General features: G+C 46.9%; 1 protein-coding gene across 1 annotated transcript in view; it reads right to left on the reverse strand.

The window, feature by feature from the left end:
- Positions 1–21,304, reverse strand: part of PDZD2 (PDZ domain containing 2) — a 269,311-nt gene that overhangs the window by 15,236 nt on the left and 232,771 nt on the right. The window contains exons 15-20 of the mRNA XM_015405845.1: positions 17,515–17,596; positions 15,973–16,067; positions 13,876–14,044; positions 11,237–12,009; positions 7,969–8,113; positions 3,661–7,222 (exon numbers count right to left, since the gene is read on the reverse strand). Of these exons, the coding sequence (XP_015261331.1) occupies positions 3,661–7,222; positions 7,969–8,113; positions 11,237–12,009; positions 13,876–14,044; positions 15,973–16,067; positions 17,515–17,596 (4,826 nt within the window). The remainder of the gene's footprint in view (positions 1–3,660; positions 7,223–7,968; positions 8,114–11,236; positions 12,010–13,875; positions 14,045–15,972; positions 16,068–17,514; positions 17,597–21,304) is intronic.

Genomic DNA, 21,304 nt, shown 5'->3' on the forward strand with positions numbered 1-21,304 from the left:
CCCTCCCCCCCCCACCCCAGTGACCGCTGTTCCATGCCCAGAAAATGGCAATAAACCTCCAGGAAACAGGAAACAATTCATAAGCAAAAGAACCTCCCCAGGAAAGCTCCTCCATTAGCATGTTCTTAGCCAGGGGAACTCCTACAAGATAATGACTTAGCCCTTACCCCACCTTCTGGAGTAGATATAAATTACCTGCCTACCATTTTCTTCTCACCTTGACACAGAGAGTACTCCATCTGTCTGTGGTATACCTCTGAGGATGCCAGTCACAGTCACTTGCGAAACGTCACGTTCTACAATGCCAAGACTACGGCCACACAACCCGGAAAATCTACAGCAAGTAGTAAACTCCAGGATCCTTGGCCAAACTGGCCAGGAGGAAAATTGCTGCCTGACCCCAAAGTGGTGATCAGCATTTCCCATACACTTTTTTTTGTGTGTGTGCCAAGTCGCAGCCGGGTTTTCAAGGCAAGAGATGTTCAGAGGTGGTTTCCCATCACCTGCCTCTCTGCGTAGCAACCCTGGGCTTCCTTGGTGGTCTCCCATCCAAGTCCTAACGGGGGCCGACCCTGCTTAGCTTTTGAGATCTGACGAGATCAGGTAGCCTGGGCTATCCAGGTGAGGGCTCCGTACACTTAGAAGCAGGGCTATTTTTGGGCAGGAACGCACAGGAACGGAGTTCTGGCTGGCTCCCGAGTTGGCCACGCCCAGCAAGAACTCATTAGCATAACAGGCCACACCCAACAGCAGAAACTCATTAGGATTGGCTACATTAGGGGTGTGTGGCCTAACATGCAAAGGAGTTCCTGCTACAAAAGAAGCCCTGGGTTTTGACAACAAACAAGGTAAACAGAATAAGAAGCTGAAGGTGGGTGTGGCTGGATGACCAGACTTCTGATAACATGGGGGTGCAGCCTAATGTGCTAATGAGCTGTGCTGTCAGGGATGTGGCCTAATAGGCTAATGAGTTTCTGCTGTTGGGTGTGGCCTATTATGCTAATGAGTTCCTGCTGGGCTTTTTCTACAAAAAGAGCCCTGCTTAGAAGGATGTAACACGGCTGGAGATTGCTCTAGAAGAGTTACAACAATGGAAACAGAAGCAAAAACGAAAACAAAAGACACCCAGCCTCCTCTTGGATTCTGGGGAGGAAAACGTTGCCTGGAAAATTCTCCCTCTTTCCACCTGCATTTAAAAAAAAAAAATGTGAAAAACGGCAAAGTGACTCATGAACCACATTTGGCTCTGGCGGTTAAAGAACATGAATAAATGTATAATTAAAACGAGAAGGTCGTCATTATAGACAATTTGCTATTGGTGGAAACAGAAGATCCTCTTTCTCAGCCACACAGTGGGATTGATCAAAACCGAGTCGGTGGGTGTGTGGGTCTCCAAGAACCAAATTCATAGAGATGCTGTGGGGGGGGGGAGGAGCCAAAGAGGAAAAAGATAGAGGGGCAGGGGGTAGTGGTGAAATAGAGACGGCCCCAAGAAGGGAGGGTGGGAAGGAATGAGCAATGCACTGAATAAGAACAGCCAGAGGTGGTGCTGGGAAGAAGCAGAGACTTCGTGCATCAGGACAGAAGGAGAAACGATAGCAGAAAGGACAATGGGGAAAGGAGAAAGGGAGAAATGGGAGCCAGTGCTCTGTGGTAAAGCATCGGTTTTGCATGCAGAAGGTCCCAGGCTCAATCCCCAGCATCTCCAGTTAAAAGGATCAGGACGTAGGTGATATGAAAGACTTCTGCTTGAGACCCTGTCACACAGCAGATAATGCTAACCTTGATAGACCAGTGGGCTGACTCAATAAAAGACAGCTTTATGTGTTTGCTTACATGTCTAACATGGTATCTGCAGTGAGGGTATTGGAAAGCAAGACACAATGTAAAGCAGGCAGAGCAAAGTACACCCTGCAATTCTGCAGCAGTGCAGGAAAAGTACAGAATGGGTTCTCGACTGTGGAATTTAATTTCCTAAGAACCTCTGCTTTCAGCTCTTATGGCTGTAAAAACATGTCTGGAAGGCTGCAGGCAATTCTGCTGAGCTCAGAAATAGGGATGAGCACGAACTGTATTTTTGCCATGAACTGATATGCCAGTTCATGAACTGAGCTGGTTCATATCGGTTCGTGAGCCATTTAAAGTTTAAACCCCTGCTTTCTGCTCCCCGCAAAAAGCAACATGGAACAAAAAGCAGCCGTTTAAATGGCTCTGATCCATTTAAACCAAACAGCTGAGCTCAGCTGTTTTTTGTGAAGAGCAGAAAGCAGGGGTTTAAATGGCTCGGAGCCACTGTACCCTTGCTTTCTGCTGTCCGTGAACCACCATGAACTGCATCAAAATTTGTCGAAGTTCATGGTGGTTCTTCAGTTCGCGAAATCACAGAATCACAGAGTTGGAAGGGACCTCCAGGGTCCTCTAGTCCAACCCCCTGCACAATGCAGGAAATTCACAAATACCTTCCCCCCGCACACCCAGTGACCCCCGTTCCATGCCCAGAAGATAACAAAAAACCTCCGGATCCCTGGCCAAACTGGCCTGGAGAAAATTGTTTCCTGACCCCAAAGTGGTGATCAGCATTTCCCTGGGCACGTAAGAAAGGGCCACAAGAACTAACCACTGAGGCAACCCTTCCTGCCCTCCCTCTTCGTTATCTGCCCAAGTTCACAGAATCAACATTCCTGTCAGATGGCCATCTAGCCTCTGTTTAAAAACCTCCAGAGCCCACCACCTCTCAAGGAAGCCTGTTGCACTGAGGAACCACTCTGTCAGGAAGTTCTTCCTAATATTTAGCCGAAAACTCTTTTTTGCGAACCATGAACCTGCCAAAATTCATTATCAACTTTAGCCCGTGAGCCGGTTTCTCCCCATCCCTACTCAGATACCAGATGTTTGAAAGACATTTTCGGAGGCCAGGGCTGGCCCTTAAGTGTGCTCCCTGACCCTTGCTTCTCCCCATGCCTAACACACTCAGAATAAATTACACACAGTTATAAAACTGCTCAAGTCATTATTTAAAAAACCCCAACAACCCAAGAACGCATGCACATTTCCCCAAGTTTGTAGGTTGCAGAACCAAAATGTCTGGGCCAGATTTTCCAAGGTGAGTGCACACCAAGGCAGTCCCAGCCCTGACTTGGATAGACCAGGGTGGCCCAGTCTCTTTAGATCTTGGAAGCTAAGCAGGGTCAGCCCTGGTGAGTACTTGAGTGGGAGACCACCAAGGAAGTCCAGGGCAGGCAACGGTAAAACACCTCTGTTTGCCTCTTGCCATGCAAAACCTACAGGAACACCATAAATCAGTTGCAGCTTGATGGAACTTTTCACCACCAAATAGCCCAGAGTAGCCCGAGGGCATCACAGTTTGGGAGCCAGTTGGGGTCAGCCTGGTTAGTCCTTGGATGGGCGACCACCAAGGAGGTCTAGGGATGCTATGCAGAGGCAGGCCATGGCAAACCACCTCTGTTCGTCTCTTGCTTTGAAAACTCTACGGGGTCACCATAAATCAGCTGCAACTTGATAGCTCTCCCCACCACCAAAGCAGCCCTGAACACAGGCCACGTTTCTCGGGGCTACGAATTTTTTTTTTTGCTATATGGCTATCAAGCTTGGACCAGTCCTGATCCTAACCAATGACATTAGGCAAACGGTGAAACCAACCTGATGGACCAGCTCTTCCCCAAGTGCATTTTGTTTAGGGAAGCTTCATGCTGCAGTAGTTCCTCATCCGATGCTGACCCAGGAGTGCCAGAGCCACTGGTCCAGGGACTGCTTTCTTTTGAACGCTGTCTGTTTGTCATCCCGAGGCTGGAGAGCTCCATGCATTCATTCAGGCTGGAAGCGCTTTCGACAGGAAGGCCAAGAGGCCGCGTTGCAGGCGCGATTTCCAGCTCGCTCTGGAAATGGGGAGAGTCGGATTCCACGGAGAAGTCCTCGCTGCACAGCTTGTCGAGATCAGGCATGCTCAAAGCCCTGAGCTCCCGGATCTTGGAACGGGATAAGGGTGTGTGTCTGATGTGCCCTCCCGAGGCCCTGCTTCTTCGGGAGATGGGAGTAGATGGTTGCAAACTGGTTGGACCTCCCAAAGCACCATCTCGTTTACTGTCCTCCCAGGGAGTGCCATCTGGGATGTTGTTCTCCGTAGAATTCTGCTGCAGATGGGTTAACATTGGGGTGGTTGAGGATTTTGTCATCCGTGAGGAGGCCGGGCCTTCACTTTCACAGTAGGAGCTCAGGCTTCGTCTCAGTGCCTGAACCGCGTCATTGACACTGGTGGCCGAAACCGCAGAAACGCCGCCGGACAGCCTCCGACCAATGGGGAGCTTAGAATTGAGAGCAGTGGAATGTATGTCAATGGCTTTCACTATAGGCCTGTCCAAACTGGCCAGGTTCTCGAAAGATTTGATTCTCTGTTTCACGGAGAAAGACGAAACGGGGTCATGCGGCCAGTTGAGTTCGTAATAGTAATAATTCCTCCTGCACGTCCTTAATTTGTCCGTAATGCGATTGCTGTTGTCGTTGGTCAACGGCAGTTCCTGAGTGTTTGGTTTTGGGATACTGTTGAGTGCCTCTTTGCCACCTTGGGTGCTCCGGCCATTCATCAGATTGAGATGGACAATTTTCAGCACACCTATCTCCGAATGAGAGTACTTTTCACCTGAAGGGTTGCCCAGGATAGCCTGAACGTGATGGGCTGGCACATTCATGATGCCACTCTCCTCTCTAAAATGATTCGATAGCTGAGTGGGCATTGAGTACGTCCTTGTCACAGGTTTTAATGCACTGTGTATGGTTTCTTCCTCAAAGGCGTTCCGCATGGAATTGTGCACCCCACGCTCTAGTTGGTCGATCTTCTTATTGGTACCGTCTTCCTTCTCTGGGGACTCCTGCAGAATCAATGAGGTTGATGTGAAGGGAGAGGGAGAGAGTCTCACCTCGATGAAACTGCGTTGAATTTCTTGACCTGATTGCTCCTGCTGAGTTTGTGACTGAAGAAGACTGGAAGACTCTGTTTTAGAAGACCCGGCACTGTAAGTTCCTAGGGGGCTAATTTCACATCCATTGGGATTTGGCGGACTCTCACCCATTCCATGGTTTTCAGTTTGGTCACTCGTGTAGTTGCTCTTGGTTGTCATTTTGGAAGGCGCGTTCATCAGGGCTGGACCTTCTCTAGTTTGGTAGTCATCAGTATCAGCGTCCTCTGCCTTTTCGTTATTTGTGACCACCTGAATTGGAACTGGCAACTGTTTCTGTTCCTCTGCGTTGCTCAGTTCCAAATGGTTAATGGATTTATCTTTGTTGTTCTTCACAGCGGTGTTCTCACCACTCGGCACGGCCAAGAGTGATTCCTGAGGCACTGCTGAAGAGGACTTATTTGCCATCTCTCCCTCCTCCTGAAGGGCCCTGGAGCCTGAGGCCAGGTTCCTGACATGCGGTTCCAAATGTGCGGCTAAATTACGGAGTGCCGTGACCTTCTTTGTAAGGAGCCTGGGTGACAGCTGGGCAGGAAGGGAAGGTTTTTTCTGATCAGTGCCACCACCTTTGGCGGGAAGAGCACCGGCGGCATCTGGATTTGCCTTGGCTTTACTTTTAATCGTAAGGCCCTTTAACTTTGGCCCTGGTTTGTTTCGCAGGTTATTCGAGAGAGTTTCCACAATACTCTTCTGGGGAATCCCTCGAGTTTCCTGAGGCAGTTTTTTGGAAGAGGATGGACTGCATGGGACTGAAAGGCCTTTGCACTGATTGGAAGAACTTTGAATCTTTGCATTTGAACATTTTGATGCGGGAACTGCGCTGGCTTTTTCGTTTTTCCCTGGTAAGTCATGAGGAACAGTGGCTTTACTCAGATCTTTTGATTTTGTCAGGAGGGGTGATTTGGGGACATGCCCCATTCTTTGTGATGCACAATCTATAAGACTGGTCTCTGGTTTACTCAACTGGGTTGAATCACCAGTTCCCCTTTTTGTCAAAGTAGAATGAGAACCGGCTGAGTGTTTGCCATAATCTGTTCCAAAATCATTTTCTGTATTTGACTTTGGCGTTGTATTATGGTTGACAAACCTACTGTCCCAACCATTGACATTTTTTGCCATGCACAAATGTGCCTCTTGAGCATTATGTTTAGGAGTCTCGCGTGTTTCCGTAAGCCTCTCTTGGCTTATCCCCCCTTGTTTCCTTAAGGCAACATTGTCACGGGAAGAGTCAATTGCATGGTTATCCAGCGCATGGTTTGACCTATCTATACCTGGCGGAGAAACCTGAGAAGGAGAATGAAAGGCAGTGGATGGAGCGGCATGTTGTGCATTGGAGCTTGGAGACTGTGGCTCTTCCAAGGGGGGTTTCCCATTGGATATTTCCGGGGCACTGATTTCTGCCATGCTTTCTGCTGGTAAAACCTGGTCCGAAGGACTGCATTCAGTTGGGTGATGAAATACTTTTGTAGTAGATGGGAGCCGCTGAGTAAAATGTTGTTGCTCGTTATTCAAACAGCAAATTTCAATCTGCTCCTCATCTGACTCAGTAGTATTATGTGTCTCCAAGGGATCGTCACGAGAAGAACCACCCAAAAGACCAGGAGCTTCCACAACAGATTCTGTATCTGAGCTGGAATCGTCTGCAGCCGCGTACATAGATTCTGAAACCTCGCTGTCCTCGATTTCCATTCCAGCCAAAGCATCTTCATTTAAATTGCTAAAATTCCTGGAATAGTTACTCAAGCGGGTTTGATTCACAGTGAAAACCTTGCTGGGGCTAATGGAATCTAGGGCAGAAAACCCCAAGATTTCTTTTGCATTCGTTGTGCAATTCAGTGGCCTTCCAACCACGTCATTCTTAACAAGATCTGATCGAGAATTAGCACCATGATCTTCTGCCAGCCCAGAAGCGTCTTCCTTGGTGCATCTGGCCCTAATTAATGAACACTTGGGATCGTCTTCTTCCAACAAATTGCATTTGCCAAGGAAGTCATCTGTATCAGCAACTGGAACCACAGTGCTATCCGTGGCACAGCCGGTTGCGAAGGCATCTGTTGGTTGCTCCTTGGTCTTGGCATCAGATGGTGGCGCTGCCCTTCCTGATGCATAATCCAGATTGTCCCCATGCGAAAGTTCTTTATGACGGGCAAAGCTGGTTTCTTCGTCAATCATGAGAATGTCGGTCGGATCCTGTTGAACCATCTCCTCTGCTTCTGAAGACGCAATGAGATTTGTGAGCCTGCTCAGAGCTGCATGAAAAAGAAAGCAAAGGAGTTTTATTCACTGAGCTACCTAAATGGCAACACGACAAACAACCAATGCTCCCTCTAACCTGTGGAGTCTTGTGAGCAAAAATTCTACTTTGTGAGCTACTGGCATTAAAGTTATGGACAAGCAATTTGGCTACTGCATCTTTCCTGAGCTAAGACAAAAATGTGTGAGCCGGAGGCTAAATAATTGTGAGCTAGCTCACACTAACTCAGCTTAGAGGGAACACTACACACAACTAGTGCTTTATTTTTTTTAAAGGGACCTCTTGACCCAGACATTGGATCTCCCGGACTCAAAATCCACAGTGCAGAATATTTGCTGAGCAGTCGGGTTAGAACATATAAAAGGAAGTACTTCTTCACCCAAAGAGTGATTCACACATGGAATTCACTGCCACAAGAGGTGGCGGAGGCTACAAGCATGGACAGCTTCAAGAGGAAATTGGATAAACATCTGGAGCAGAGGTCCATCAGTGGCTATTAGCCACAAGGTAGAGATAGGAACTCTCAGGCTGGGGCAAGTGATGCTCTGGATTCTTGGTGCTTGGGGGGGCAACTGTGGGAGGGCTTCTAGTGTCCTGGTCCCACTGCTGGACCTCCTGATGGCACCTGGTATTTTTGACCACTGTGTGACATAGAGTGTTGGACTAGATAGGCCACTGGCCCGATCCAAGATTGGTTTCTCTTATGTTCTTATGACAGAAAAGGGGCTGTGGCTCTCTTACCAGAAACAGGCCTCTGCACATGTAGCATGATAGATGTGGGGAGACACCGTACGTATTGACAGACATCATCATAGGTGAATTCGTGAATTGGGATGCCATTGATGGAAAGGATCTCATCTCCAGCAGTCATCTTTCCCATAGATGCCTGTTAAAATGGTAATCGTTAAACAAAATCAGGAGCCGTTTCAGAGGAATGTATTTCCTGGAAGCAAGCATAACCCACTGTGATTCCTTGTTTCTAGTTCTACAGTAAGCAATACACAGCTACTCTGGCATCTAGTCCTTGGATGAGTGACTGAACGATGGCGGTCCTTTGGTATTGTCACTTAATGGAATTTTCACACACACACACTGAATAACGCACTTTCTATCCACTCTCAATGCACTTGGCAACTGGACTTTACTGTTTGAAACGGCAGTATCCACTTGCAAACGATCACTGAACTGCACTGAAAGCGGATTGAAAGTGTACTATATTTATTTATTTATTTATAAATTAAACGTTTAGACCGCCCTCCCCTGTGCAAACAAGGCTCAGGGCAGCGAACAATGATAAAGCACATTCACGAATCAGTAAGGTAATTTAAAACAATAATAGTTATACACAATTAAAAAACATTTCCAGATGGCGCTAAAAGACTCCAGATTGTTCCACTGCCTCATGAGAGGAGGAAGGAAATGGTGGGGGAGTACCAGACAACATGGAACCCATCGCTGGCCTCAGTTAGAAGCCTGGCAGAACATCTCTGCCTTACAAACCCTGCAGAACTGCATTAGATCCCGCAGGGCATGGATGTTATTCGGCAGAGAGTTCCATCGGGTTGGGGCCAGGCCCGAAAAGGCCCTGGCTCGGGCTGAGGACAGCTGGATGTCTTTTGGGCTGTCCTGTTCAGTGTGAGTGGAAAGTGCCCTTAGTAAACTGTTTACGTTTACACAGGAACCAATCATCCCATTTTTAACCCCCCTTCAAGAATACTGTGGTTTAGATTACACGGGGTTAATTGGCAGTCCTTGAGCTTGGACCTGTGGAAGACCCTGATTCGGGACACAGAGTTGGATTTTGAGGCCTTTGGGCTTCTTCCAGCCGCAGCTCAGTGGTTCAGCACCTCCTGGCCTCTTGTGATAGATGATCTCAGGTAGATGGCCTAGGGAAGGCTTTTGGTTTAGAGCTTCTGCTAATCAGAAAAGCCAGCATTCAGCTAGGTGGCCTATTAGACAGTTCCGCATAAGGCAATTCCTTTTATCCTATGAATGTGTCATTCTCTGTGAATTCAGAAGGTATGCAGAAATCTTGCTCGGGAGCTATCAATCCGTGTTGGCAGGCAGATTAATTAAGGGAGAGACCGCAAGCAAGCAAGCAAAGGACACGTGAAAAAATATGGAGTTATTTCACTACCTTCTCAGCACCGCGAATTAATGCAACCAGCAGAAGGCCAAACTTTCTTCACATGATTCTTTTCCCCTCGGCCAATCAAGGCATGCCAAAAACCAAGAGCTAGATTCCAGTCCAGTGGCTTCTTAGAGACTAACAAGATTTTCGGTGTATAGCTTCAGAGAGTCAAAGGTCCCTTCATCAGATATCTGATGAAGGGAACTTTGACTCTCCAAAGCTTACACCTTGAATATCTTATCAGTCTCTAAGGAGTTACTGGCTTTTCTACTACAGATAAACACAGCTACCCCCCAAAAGACCAAGAGAAACTGTCATAGAAAATGTACGAGCTGCCAGAAGAAGAAGAAGAAGAAGAAGAAGAAGAAGAAGAAGAAGAAGAAGAAGAAGAAGAAGAAGAAGAAGAAGAAGAAGAAGAAGAAGAAGAAGTTATACCCCGCCCTTCACTTGGGAGTCTCAGAGCAGCTTACAAACTCCTTTCCCTTCCCCTTCCCCACAACAGACACCCTGTGAGGTAGGTGGGGCTGAGAGAACTCTGACACAAACTGCCCTTTCAGGAACAGCTGTGCCAGAGCTTGTGACTGACCCAAGGTCACCCAGCCAGGTGCAAGTGGAGGAGTGGGGAATCAAACCCGGTTCTCCCAGATTAGAGTCCGCACACTTAACCACTACACCAAACTGACAACATATGAAACTACCTTATACTAAAACCATTCTTCTCTCCAGCCCAATATTGCCTTATTGGGGGGTTTTGTGTGTGTGTGTGTGTGTATGACTTGTGTGTGTGACTGACTTATGGCAACCCCCAGTGGGGCTTGGACGCTCAGAAAAGTGGCTTGCTATACATAATTAAAAACATAATTAAAAACATTCCCAGCCCTGGTATTCCTTGGAGGTCTCCCACCCAAGTACTTGCCAGGGTCGGCCCTGCTTAGCTTCCGAGAGCTGAGGAGTTGGGGCTTGCCTGGGCTGTCCAGGTCAGGGCCAATGTTGTCTCATTTGACTGTCAGCAGCTCTCTGAAGTTTCTACCTGCAGATGCCTGCCAGGATTGAACCGGGGACCTTCTGTCAGCCAACTCGCGTTCAGTCACTGAGCTGTCATGGATTACACTGTACTTCATTCTGTCTCCGAGCATGGCCGGTAAGAGGACTCTGAGCTGCTCCCGAGCCAAGCACAAGTCAAGCTGAGGGCTTTTCCCCCTGTCGTTTAGCTGACAATCAGAGGGGAAACTACATCTGAACACAGAAATTCCGTTCCAAGCGATCATCACTAATAACACTGATATACATGTCTCTGTATTGCTTAAAAGAACCCCTCTGGGCTAGCTCCAGTTATCCCACTACCTTACACTAATGAATTTCCATGGGCTTCTCTGAGAGGAGGCCATAATTTGAAAATCACATCTAGATTTAAAAAAAAGAGAGAGAGAGAGATGAATAAATAATAAAGTGTTAAATTTTTAAAACTTAAATGGCTATCCAGTTGTTCTTCCCTTTCAAGAAGCTGCGTGCCTTTGAAAATTTAATACTTTCCCGCTTCTAAATGACTTCCACGCTACATGGATATGATCACTCTTTCTGCTAAAGTCGCAGGGAGGCAATGTTCCCTGGAGCCCTTACAAAAAGGAAAAAAGGAAAAGGAAGGATATTTCAGAACAGTGTATTTTTCTACTGACTCTTCAGAGGTTAAGTCGGCTAGGATTGTTCAACTTAATAGCACTGGAGGAAGACAGAAACTGCACTCACAGATTTAACATTGCCGTGGAGGTAACTCTTAAATTTGCTTGCAAAATCTCGGTTCTGTTCAGCATTAATAGCCCACCAGGGAAAAGAAACACACAGATGGAAAACTTCAAAGTTGAGTATTCAGAACATTACCCTTTCAGCTGCTCCACCAGGGCGCAACCCAGTTATCACGACCCGCAAGGGAGTGGCATGGATCTCCAGATCCAGGCCAAAGGACTCCTTTTCATTCCGAGTCAGGGTAACCACCTCCATACGGCTCAGCCCGAGGGGACTCTCCTGTGCCTCGCTCCTCCAGATATTCGGGAGCGCCCTCCCAACGGGCTTATGGCAAGGGCCATGTTCTTCGTTCTTCGGCCTCGGGACCCCATGGTACTCGATGCTCATGAGGCTTTTAACTCTAGTGACTGCTTTGTGCTCCAGTTTAGGGGACCTCTTAGATTCCAGCTGTGCCTCTCGGTAGTCCTTCAAGCTCAGGTGATGCTCTGGCGCATGATGCGAGGGATCCAGTGATTTGACCGGGGACTCCTTGGCACTCTCCACTGAATCCCTGAAGATGCCCGCAGTTGACGCATGGTGGCTATCCGCTGAAAATCCTTTCTCCCGGTTTGCATCGACACCTTCTGTCGGACCAGTGGCCGTGATGACCTCACAGTTGCCCTCTGCCTTCTTCTGGCCTTTAGGCTTAGGTCCTCTCTGGAACAGAGCACCATCTTGCTTGGCAAAGTCATCTTCGTCGCTGGCATCGCCATCGTAGAAAGCAATCCTCCTCTGCCTCTGGAACGCAGTACGGCCGCCTTTGGGGCTATCGCTGAAACTCACATGCCGAACGGCTTCCCTGTGCTTGTTCGTAAGAGCTGGTGAGTTTCCACGAGCGGGCGAATCGCAGAGGCCTGATTCTTTGGTAGCTAAGAAAGAACAGATACATACATATATGTGTGTATTTACAATTAAAAAATTAGACAATATATGTATACAAATACAGAGAATCCATACTCTGCTAAAAGAGCCAGTTTGGTGTGGTGGTTAAGTGCGCGGACTCTAATCTGGGAGAACCGGGTTTGATTCCCCACTCCTCCACTTGCACCTGCTGGATGACCTTGGGCAAGCCATAGTTCTGGCACAGCTGTTCTTGAAAAAAGAGCAGTTTCTGTCAGAGGTCTCTCAGCCCCACCTACCTCACAGGGTGTCTTATTGTGGGGAGGGGAAGGGAAAGGCGTTTGTAAGCCGCTCCGAGACTCCCTTGGGTAGTTAAGGGTGGGGTATAAATCCAATCTCTTCTCTTCTCTTCTTCCAGAAACCCCCCCCCCCCCCCAAAAAATCCAAATCCTGGCTTGCATCTCTCACAGGTATTTCTGACCATGGAGCAGGACCTCCTTCCCTTTTCCTTCCTGCTATAGCTCCAAGTGCCCCTTGAAATGCTGCTCCTGCAGGATAGGGGGACCCCAGGTGTCATGGTTGGCCACCGTATGATGCCACGAAGTCCTGACTACTCTGGTTTTGAGGACGTAGAACTTTCCATTGTACGTGATGGCCCTGCTCAGCATTTCTGAAAATACAGACTGTGGAGCCTGGGGAGGTCACCCTGTCCCTGCCTGAAGGAGCTAATCCTGCCTGCTGAAATTGTTGATGCCAACGGAGTCACAACGTCCTAGCATGTTGCTCTGTGAAGCTTTGTGGAAAACTTCATGGACTTTTAGTTTAATCAAGGAGGTAGAATCAACTAGGAGGACAGAGAGCCTGAAAGGATGCCAGAGAGTCTGGTTGTAATTTTATCCATGCTTGCTCCTTAAAACCTGCCACTTATTTTTATAGGTATATATGCTTTTATAACAAAAATATCCACAAAAAGGACACAATGCTTAGGATCCTCTTTTTATTCTGGAAGAGAATAATCTTAGTTTACACCAGTTTGGTGTAGTGGTTAAGTGTGTGGTCTCTAATCTGAGACAACCGGGTTTGATTCCCCACTCCTCCTCTTACACCTGCTGGATGACCTTGGGCAAGCCATAGTTCTATCAGAGCTGTTCTTGAAAAGAGCAGTTTCTGTCAGAGCTCTCTCAGCCCCACCCTCCTCACAGGGTGTCTGTTGTGGGGAGGGGAAGGGAAAGGAGTTTGTAAGCCGCTCTGAGACTCTGAGTGGGGTATAAGTCCAATCTGTTCTCTTCTTCTTCTCATTTAATGGATTCTCCCCCTTTAATGGATTCTGGTGGACTAAAGATTGGCAACCAAGATAACTGGATAGCTTGATGGCTTCCTAGATCCTGGCCTGACTAGCCTTCCCAAAAGGGACGTCTGTGACATAGGAACAGCACTAAGGGGATGTTGGAGGTCTCCTACAGGAGAGGAGAATTGCAAAAAACCCCACTCCCCATTCATCGGGGCATGCGAGATCGGGGTGTGGGTATGTCCTAAGCTGGGAGCATCTCTGGATGTGTTACACATCCACTTTGCGTACCTTTGAGAGTTCCCGCATGAGAAAAGGCTTTGAAAAATCTGTCCCCTTTCCATGTCAGAAGCAATAAGCATCGGATGCGGAGCCCTACTGCACCTAGGGAACATTTCCATACGTGCAACAGCTTGCATGTTGTTGAATCAAACCCTTAATTTGCCTCGCAAGCCCTTCTGTCCCCAGCACTTTGCACTCCTTTCCCAGGTGTCCCATACTTCCCCCAGAGGGGGGACCGTCCCCTCTCATAATCTGACCACCTAAGCTGTAACAGTAGTACAACAACACAGGAAGTGGCTGCCACACCTTTGTGACGATTGCTTACTTGGAGTGCCAGGAGAAGGGAAACTCTCGTCCAGGGAGCTGCTCCCGCTCTTGGGACGCAGCTGCTCCTCGTCGCTGGAGCCCGTTATCGTCGTCTCCGAAAGCGACAAATGGCCAGCCCCATCCTGCAAGAAGTACTGGGAAAGCTCCGATTCAGAATTGACGGACCCCTGCTGAAAGGAAGGATGGCCAAGTAAGCCGATGCCAAGCGCTTCGAGGATGGTTCCACAGCAAGGAATTAACAGTCCCCCAACCCGAATCCCTGTTGTCGAAATGCACCTGAATCCCTGTTGTCAACATGCACCCCCAACACAGAAGATCTTAGCACATCACCCATCTGCCCTGCTATTTTGTTTTTACTTCGGACTCTGCAGGTGGAATGTGCAGAACTCCCACGGGAAATATGCAGCGGCAGCTCTGAAGCCTTTTTCTTTTTCCTGCAGTGATCTCCAACATTACTCCCCAGGTTTTTGCTTTAGGCAACACTCAGTGGCAGGAATAAGCCCAAACCAGTCTGACGCCTGTTACAATGTCAGGCCTGTAGTCGCTCAGTAAGCTGCTCCCTTGGAAACGCTCTCCGATTTTCTTACACTCTGTGTGTGTGTGTGTGTGTGTTACATACCATCAAGTTGCTTCCAGCTTATGGCAACCCTATGAATCAGTGACCTCCAAGATGCCCTATCATTGACAGCCTTGCTCTGACCTGATTCTGGGTCAGGGTTTCATATGTAGCACAGCAGCTCCCTCACTGCTGTAGGGCAAGGGGAAAAGAATGTGATTTCTGGATGTGATTTCTGACACTCTCTCCTTGATATAGATATTGACAGCTGTCACTGTGCCTTCAAAAGTTTAATCATAATAGATTCAGATCTTGGTATGTTACCTAGAACCTTCTGATTAGAGAGACTTATAGCAGGACATATATATTTTATAACTGCATTTTTTGTATAAGAAGCCATATTAAGCAAAAGTGTTATCGGAAGCCTTTGTAGATGGAATTAGGACGCAATAGAATGGAATGCCATTTAGGAGTTGCAAGGCAAAGTTTCATGTGAATCATGGTCCTTATCAGCTAGCTCTCCAAAAGCGAGGCTAGAAAGGGTCCCAGTGTTCTTTAATGTTCCCATTGTTCAAGCACTGACATACATGACATACTGGACTCTAACTGTGTGATTCCAATTCGGCCAAGGGGTCACACAGGGCACAGATTTGTGCATCACCAGGGCTATTTTTGAGCAGGAACGCACAGGAACGGAGTTCCGGCTGGCTTCAGAGTTGGCCACGCCCACTATAGTCAAAACCTCTGTGTGTGCGGCTACAGAGGGAAGGCCTGGAGAGCTAACCCCCCGGGGACTCTGAGGCGGGTGGGCCAGGGGGGCCCCTGGAAGATGCCCTGCACGGGGGTGCCTGGACAAGCCAAGGGAAGGCATGGGGGTGTGGCCTAATATGCTAATGATCCGTGTGGGCATGGGTGTGGCCTAATATGCTAATGAGTTTCTGCTGTTGGGTGTGGCCTATAATGCTAATGAGTTCCTGCTGGGCTTTTTATACCAAAAAATAGGACTGTGACCTATTAAAAGTCAGCCCCCGACACTAGCCACAGCGCCGAGGACCGTCGATTGGCCTTGGGTAGCCGGGCCACCTGGCCCAGTGCGGAGAGCTGTCCGCCTCGGGAGCGGAGCACGGCCAGAAGGGGGCCGCCTCTCCTCACCACATGTTCATGGGAAACCTGGTAATGAATCATTCATAGACAGCCTTGCTCAGCTCTTGCAAATGGAAGGTCCTGGTTTCCATTCTGGAGTCAATCCGTCCCCCGTTCGCTCATTCTCTACCTCTAGGTCGAAGGGTTATTGTCAGTATCGCCTTGAGGCTTGCTGCATTCAAACAGAATTCAGATGCTTTTATTTCTGAACTGCCTAATCAAACGAGGAATTCTTGGTGTGTTTTGAGCCACGTTCCCTGGATGGGTACCACTGGATGAACGCATGAAGCAGCGTCAGGTTTTCCCCTCAAGCAATACTAATAATTATTTATTAAACCTTGCCTTCAAAATAAGACCATGCTGCTGAATTTTAAGACTGTTACCAACCCGACTCACTGGCTCCAAGAAGCGTTTCATTGTCCAGCTCAGAGGGGAAGAGGCTTCGCTCTGTTTGGACTTCACACTTGGGGATGGGCTTTTGGGCAGATTCCCTGTTAAACAGAATGGACCACATTGGTATCTCTTTTACTCCCTCCTCTCCCCTTCTTCCAAAGAGCTCAGGCACCACAGAGGGTTTCCCCCATTCCATTTCATCCTCACAACAATCTTGTGAGGTAAGCAGAGAAGAAGAGAAGAGATTGGATTTATAACCTGCCCTTCACTTGGGAGTGTCAGAGCAGCTTACAAACTCCTTTCCCTTCCCCTCCCCACAACAGACACCCTGTGAGGTAGGTGAGGCTGAGAGAGCCCTTTCATGAACTGTCTGTGAGAGAACAGCTCTGACAGAACTTTGGCTTGCCCAAGGTCATCCAGCAGCTGCAAGTGGAGGCGTGGGGAATCAAATCTGGTTCTCCCAGATTAGAGTCCGTACACTTAGCCATTACACCAAACTGGCTCTGAGGTTGTGACAGACTGCAAACAAGATGGCAGAGTGGAGATTTTTGGTGTAGCAGTTAAAGCATCACACTAAGACCTGGGAGACTCAGGTGAAGGAACCTTTTCTCAGGGAGTCACCAACAGAAAGAATATCTTTGACTCAATGCTGAAAGTGGTTTCTCTGCATCATGGCTTCTCTCCCGCCTAGCAAGATGTGCTTTCCAGCTGAAGCTTTTCACACAGTCTTTTGCATTCAAGCGGTTTGTCCACCGTGTGCATTCTCTCGTGCACTACAAGGGTCAACCTGGAGCTGGGAGACCCAGCTTCAAATCCCCACTGTGCCATGGAAGCCTGCCTCACAAGGTTGTTGTGAGGAAAAATTTAGGAGAGGACAGCGATGCAAGCTGCTTTGGGTCCTTGGGAAGAAAAATGGGATATATGTGAAGTAAGTAAATAATATGCAAATAGTCCTACTTGAAAATCATTGAAGTGACTGAATATTTTGTAATATTACACATTAGTGCAGCATAGACACAAAATGGCAGCCCGCCACTCTATGAGAGCTCTGACATGCACCCAATTATAAAGATACTTAAGAAGAGATAATAGGCTAATAGCCCATTCTTCAGAGTTACTGTTTTGAGGCAGTGACTGGTAAGATCCTGTATAAGGGTCCCCCTCCTTTTTTGCCATCTTTGCAGCCCACTTATGACAACCCCATAGAGTTTCATGGCAAGAGAGGCTCAGAAGTGGTTTGCTATTGGCTGCCTCCGAGTTCGCAAGCCTGGACTTCCTCGGTGGTCTCCCATCCAAGTACTAACCAGGCCTGACCTTGCTTAGCTTCTGAGATCTGACAAGGTTGGCCTAGCCTGGGCTATCCAGGTCAGGGTAAAGGTCCTTAGATCCCAGCAAACCCACTTTACTTGTCTAATTGGTACTGGGAACAGAATTTGGAATTCCTTTGCACAGAACACATGTAGTACAAAACTATGCAGTATGAGACCACGGTGTAGATCACGAGGACCAGATGTGATGCAATGCTATAAGCACATGCACCAGTACCTGTGACTTGAGAGGACGGGACATCCTTGCTTTCTCGCTGAGTGGTGCGCGCAATGGCTTCATCCATCTCCTGTTCAGAAACCTAACCGTGAATTGAAAAATGGATACTGATGGTTATGCTGTGCGACATGAAAAGATTATTCCTGCCAGGTTTACAATTCTTGTGGGGGTCTCGGTACAGACCACAACCTTGAGATGCTGGGGCCAACTGTAGCAAACATGGTCAGTAGAGACCATGTTGAACTTAAGAACAGAAGAGAAGCCATGTTAGATCAGGCCGATGGCCCATCCAGTCCAACATTCCATGTCACACAATGGCCAAAAACCAAATGCCATCAGAAGGTCCACCAGTGGGGCCAGAACTCCAGAAGCCTTCCCACTGTTGCCCCCCAAGCACCAAGAATACAGAACATCACTATCCCAAGACACAGTATTCTACCTATATCTTGTGGCTAATAGCCACTGATGGACCTCTGCTCCATGTGTTTATCCAGTCCCCTCTTGAAACTGTTTATGCTTGTAGCCTACTCCACTTCCTGCAGCAGGGAATTCCACATGTTAATTACTCTTTGGGTGAAGAAGTACTACCTTTTATATGTTCTAAGCCTGCTGCTCATTAATTTCATTGACTGCCCATGAGTTCTTGTATTGTATCCCATGCATAATTTTGTAAACCTCTATCGTATCACCCCTCAATTGTCATTTCTCCAAGCTAAAAAGCCCTAACTTCTTTAACCTTACTTCATAGGCAACTGGTCTAATGAAATTCAACAGTTCAAATACCCGGAAAATCTTGTTTGGCCTCTAGGGTGCTACTGGAATCAAATCTAACTCCTGTACGGCAGACCAATATGGCTAACTTCTGAAACAGTTGAAATGTTCTTCTGCTAAAAGAAATTGTGAAAGAAAAAAAAGCAGAGACCAAAGAGATGCTGTGGGGAAATCAGGAAGCAAATCTAAGCGATGCAATGTATCTTCCTTTACCTCCAGAATGTGGAGGTATGGATGAGAGGACAAATATATTATGTTAATGTGTGTAATGGTTTTGCCCATATAAAAACAGCCCTGATAACTGATAAATGCAGTGCTAGGGTTACATCCTTCCAAGCCAACTGGAGTCCATTGAATTCAATGGGCTTAAAAGGGCAAAACTCTGCTGAGGGTGGCGCTGTGAATCAACTGTTTAATAACATCTGTTTGAGCCTATTTAATTAAATGTGTATATTATTTAAAGCCACAGTACAAGTGCCTTTATGAAATGTTGAGAGAAGGATAAGATTATGAAACTGTGAATTAATAAAAGATCCCACTTCTTGATAAGAAGAAAAGAACCCCTAAAAAGCTTTTTATGATTAAGTTTACATTTTAAATTCAAGTTGTATGCTTTGATCAAGACTTTAATCAAAGCCATGTTTTCTTTTTGGGGAAAAAGAAAAGAAAATATTCTGTGATCTTTGTTGCTGGATTTTTTTTTTTAAAAAAGCCACGCTATCTCAGGATAATTTTGCCCCAAGAAACGTTACCGGCATTTATATTTACATAGAGGAATGGCAAAGGAACTGAAAGGTATAATAAACTCTCTTGCTTTATGATGCCAATATAAATCCAATGCAGTTCTCAAGAATTAAAACTTCGCCACGACGACAGGTCAGAAGTCTGGACTGCCTTGAACAGAGAGGATCTGAACGAACCCCAAAGCCCACTCAGCAGTTTATAGGACGTTTCGGTGTCACATTCACTTAGAATAATGAAGAAAGAAGAAAAATATCATTTGTGGTATTGGTTTTGGTAGTACACAAATACCCTGAATTCCAGGTAATTTGGTAACAAAAACATTCAGTGAAATGGAATGGGGATTAACTGTAAAACGATATGGATATTTCAAAGCGGAGGAGGAAGCTTTTTATTTCATATAAGAATACGTTGCATTGCTATAAAATGTTACACAAAGCAAGATGGAAGATAATGTTTATAATGACAAAGTTAATGATGGTTTTTCTTCTTTTGTGGTTCTTAAAAAAAACAAAAACAACTTTGTAACCAGTGATCCCTTTTTGTATTTTTTCCTGTCAAGACTAATGTTCTTTTTTAAAAAAACAGAGTCCCAAACTAGCACTTCTTGATTTGCTTGACTTGACTACCACTACCAAGGCCCAGAAGGAACTCATTTCCAAACTTTTAGCAGCTGCAAGACTAGCCATAGCTTCTACCTGGAAAGCCAGTTCGCCTCCCTCGATTCAAACCTGGTTTGAAAAAATTTGGGATCAATTTATTTTAGAAAAACTCACACAAGTAACACAAAATACGGCTATGGGCACATCTAAAGGTTATGATCGGTCTGTCGCGGTCTGGTCAAGGGCTCTCCAATATATGTCGGGAAATGACATTCTCCCATCAAAGGCTTCCTACCTCCCCTGGGTCCATTTTTAGCTATTTATTCACATCAAAAAATATCACAGAGATACTAACAGGGCTCTTTATGACATCCTCAGGCTCAACCACCATTTTTGTTCATGTAGAGGGCAGAAGCTCCGCTCATACTGGGTTAAATTTGACGGACCAAAGTTTAATTGTGGAATGTGTTGTGGTATTTTGTTTCTTCTTGGATTTTATATTTCTGTCTTCATCCTATATACTGGTGTTTGGCTGTAATGCGTGTTTTTTTTTTTTTTTTTCTGCTGTTTTGTTGCATTTCCTTCAATAAAAAATCTTTTTTAAAAAAGACTGAGAAGAAAAAAGGCGATAAAAACATCCAAATTCCTAGATAAATAAAACAAAAGGTACGGAGTTGGATCCCGGGATCCATCAGCGGAAGGTGCTCCTAGTCACCGATCCTTCCCACGCTCACCTTCCCCGGCAGTCTTTTCCGACCCTGGGAAAGTTTATTCCTGGAGTGGCCTGACCCACATGGTCTGAAAGCTAAGTGGGCACGCAGGCTGCAGTGCAGAGAGAGAAGGGAGCAAAACCTGCCTTTTCTGCCTCTTCCATCAGCAGAATTTGGATTGCCAACCTGAAAGTGGGGCCTGGACGTTTCTCAGAATTACGACTGATCTCTAGACTATGGAGATCAGTCTCCGAGGAGGAGGAGGAGAAGAAGAAGAAGAAGAAGAAGAAGAAGAAGAGGAGGAGGAGGAGGAGGAGGAGGAGGAGGATTATTACTCACCCGCACACAACAGACACCCTGTGAGGTAGGTGGGGCTGAGAGAGCTCTTGAGAGAACTTCTCTTGAGAGAACAGCTCTGAGAGATCTGCGACTGACCCAAGGTCACCCAGCTGGCTGCATGTGGAGGAGTGGGTTCTCCAGGATTAGAGTCCGCCACTCTTAACCACTACACCCTGCCCTGAGCCTGCTTTGGTAGGAAGGCCGGGGTATAAATCGAATAAAATAAATACAATAAATAAATACATTAAAATGGCTCTGGAGAAAATGGCTGCCTTGGACATCGGACTCTATGGCATTATACCCGACTGAGGTCCCTCCCCTCCTCAAACACTGCCCCCCCCCACCCCGAATCACTCCCCAAACGCCATGAATTTCCTAGCCCAGGGTTGCCAACCCAAATGAGCATGGTAGGAGAGATTTTGTGCCCTGCTCCGCAGCCTCCTGACCTGCATGGATATTTGATCCAAGTAATAGGCTTTTCTGTAATTAGAAAAGACTGTTAAGTGGAGGGCATCATGGGAAAGATCTGCATTCTTTGCATCTGGGTTCCAACACAATACATAAAAACAATGGGAGCAAACAGCAAAACACTGAATTCCAAAACATGCTACAGCAGCTAAAAAAGCT

This window comes from Gekko japonicus, unplaced genomic scaffold (assembly GCF_001447785.1).
Source record: "Gekko japonicus isolate JY-2015 unplaced genomic scaffold, Gekko_japonicus_V1.1 scaffold201, whole genome shotgun sequence".
Classification (NCBI taxonomy): domain Eukaryota; kingdom Metazoa; phylum Chordata; class Lepidosauria; order Squamata; family Gekkonidae; genus Gekko; species Gekko japonicus.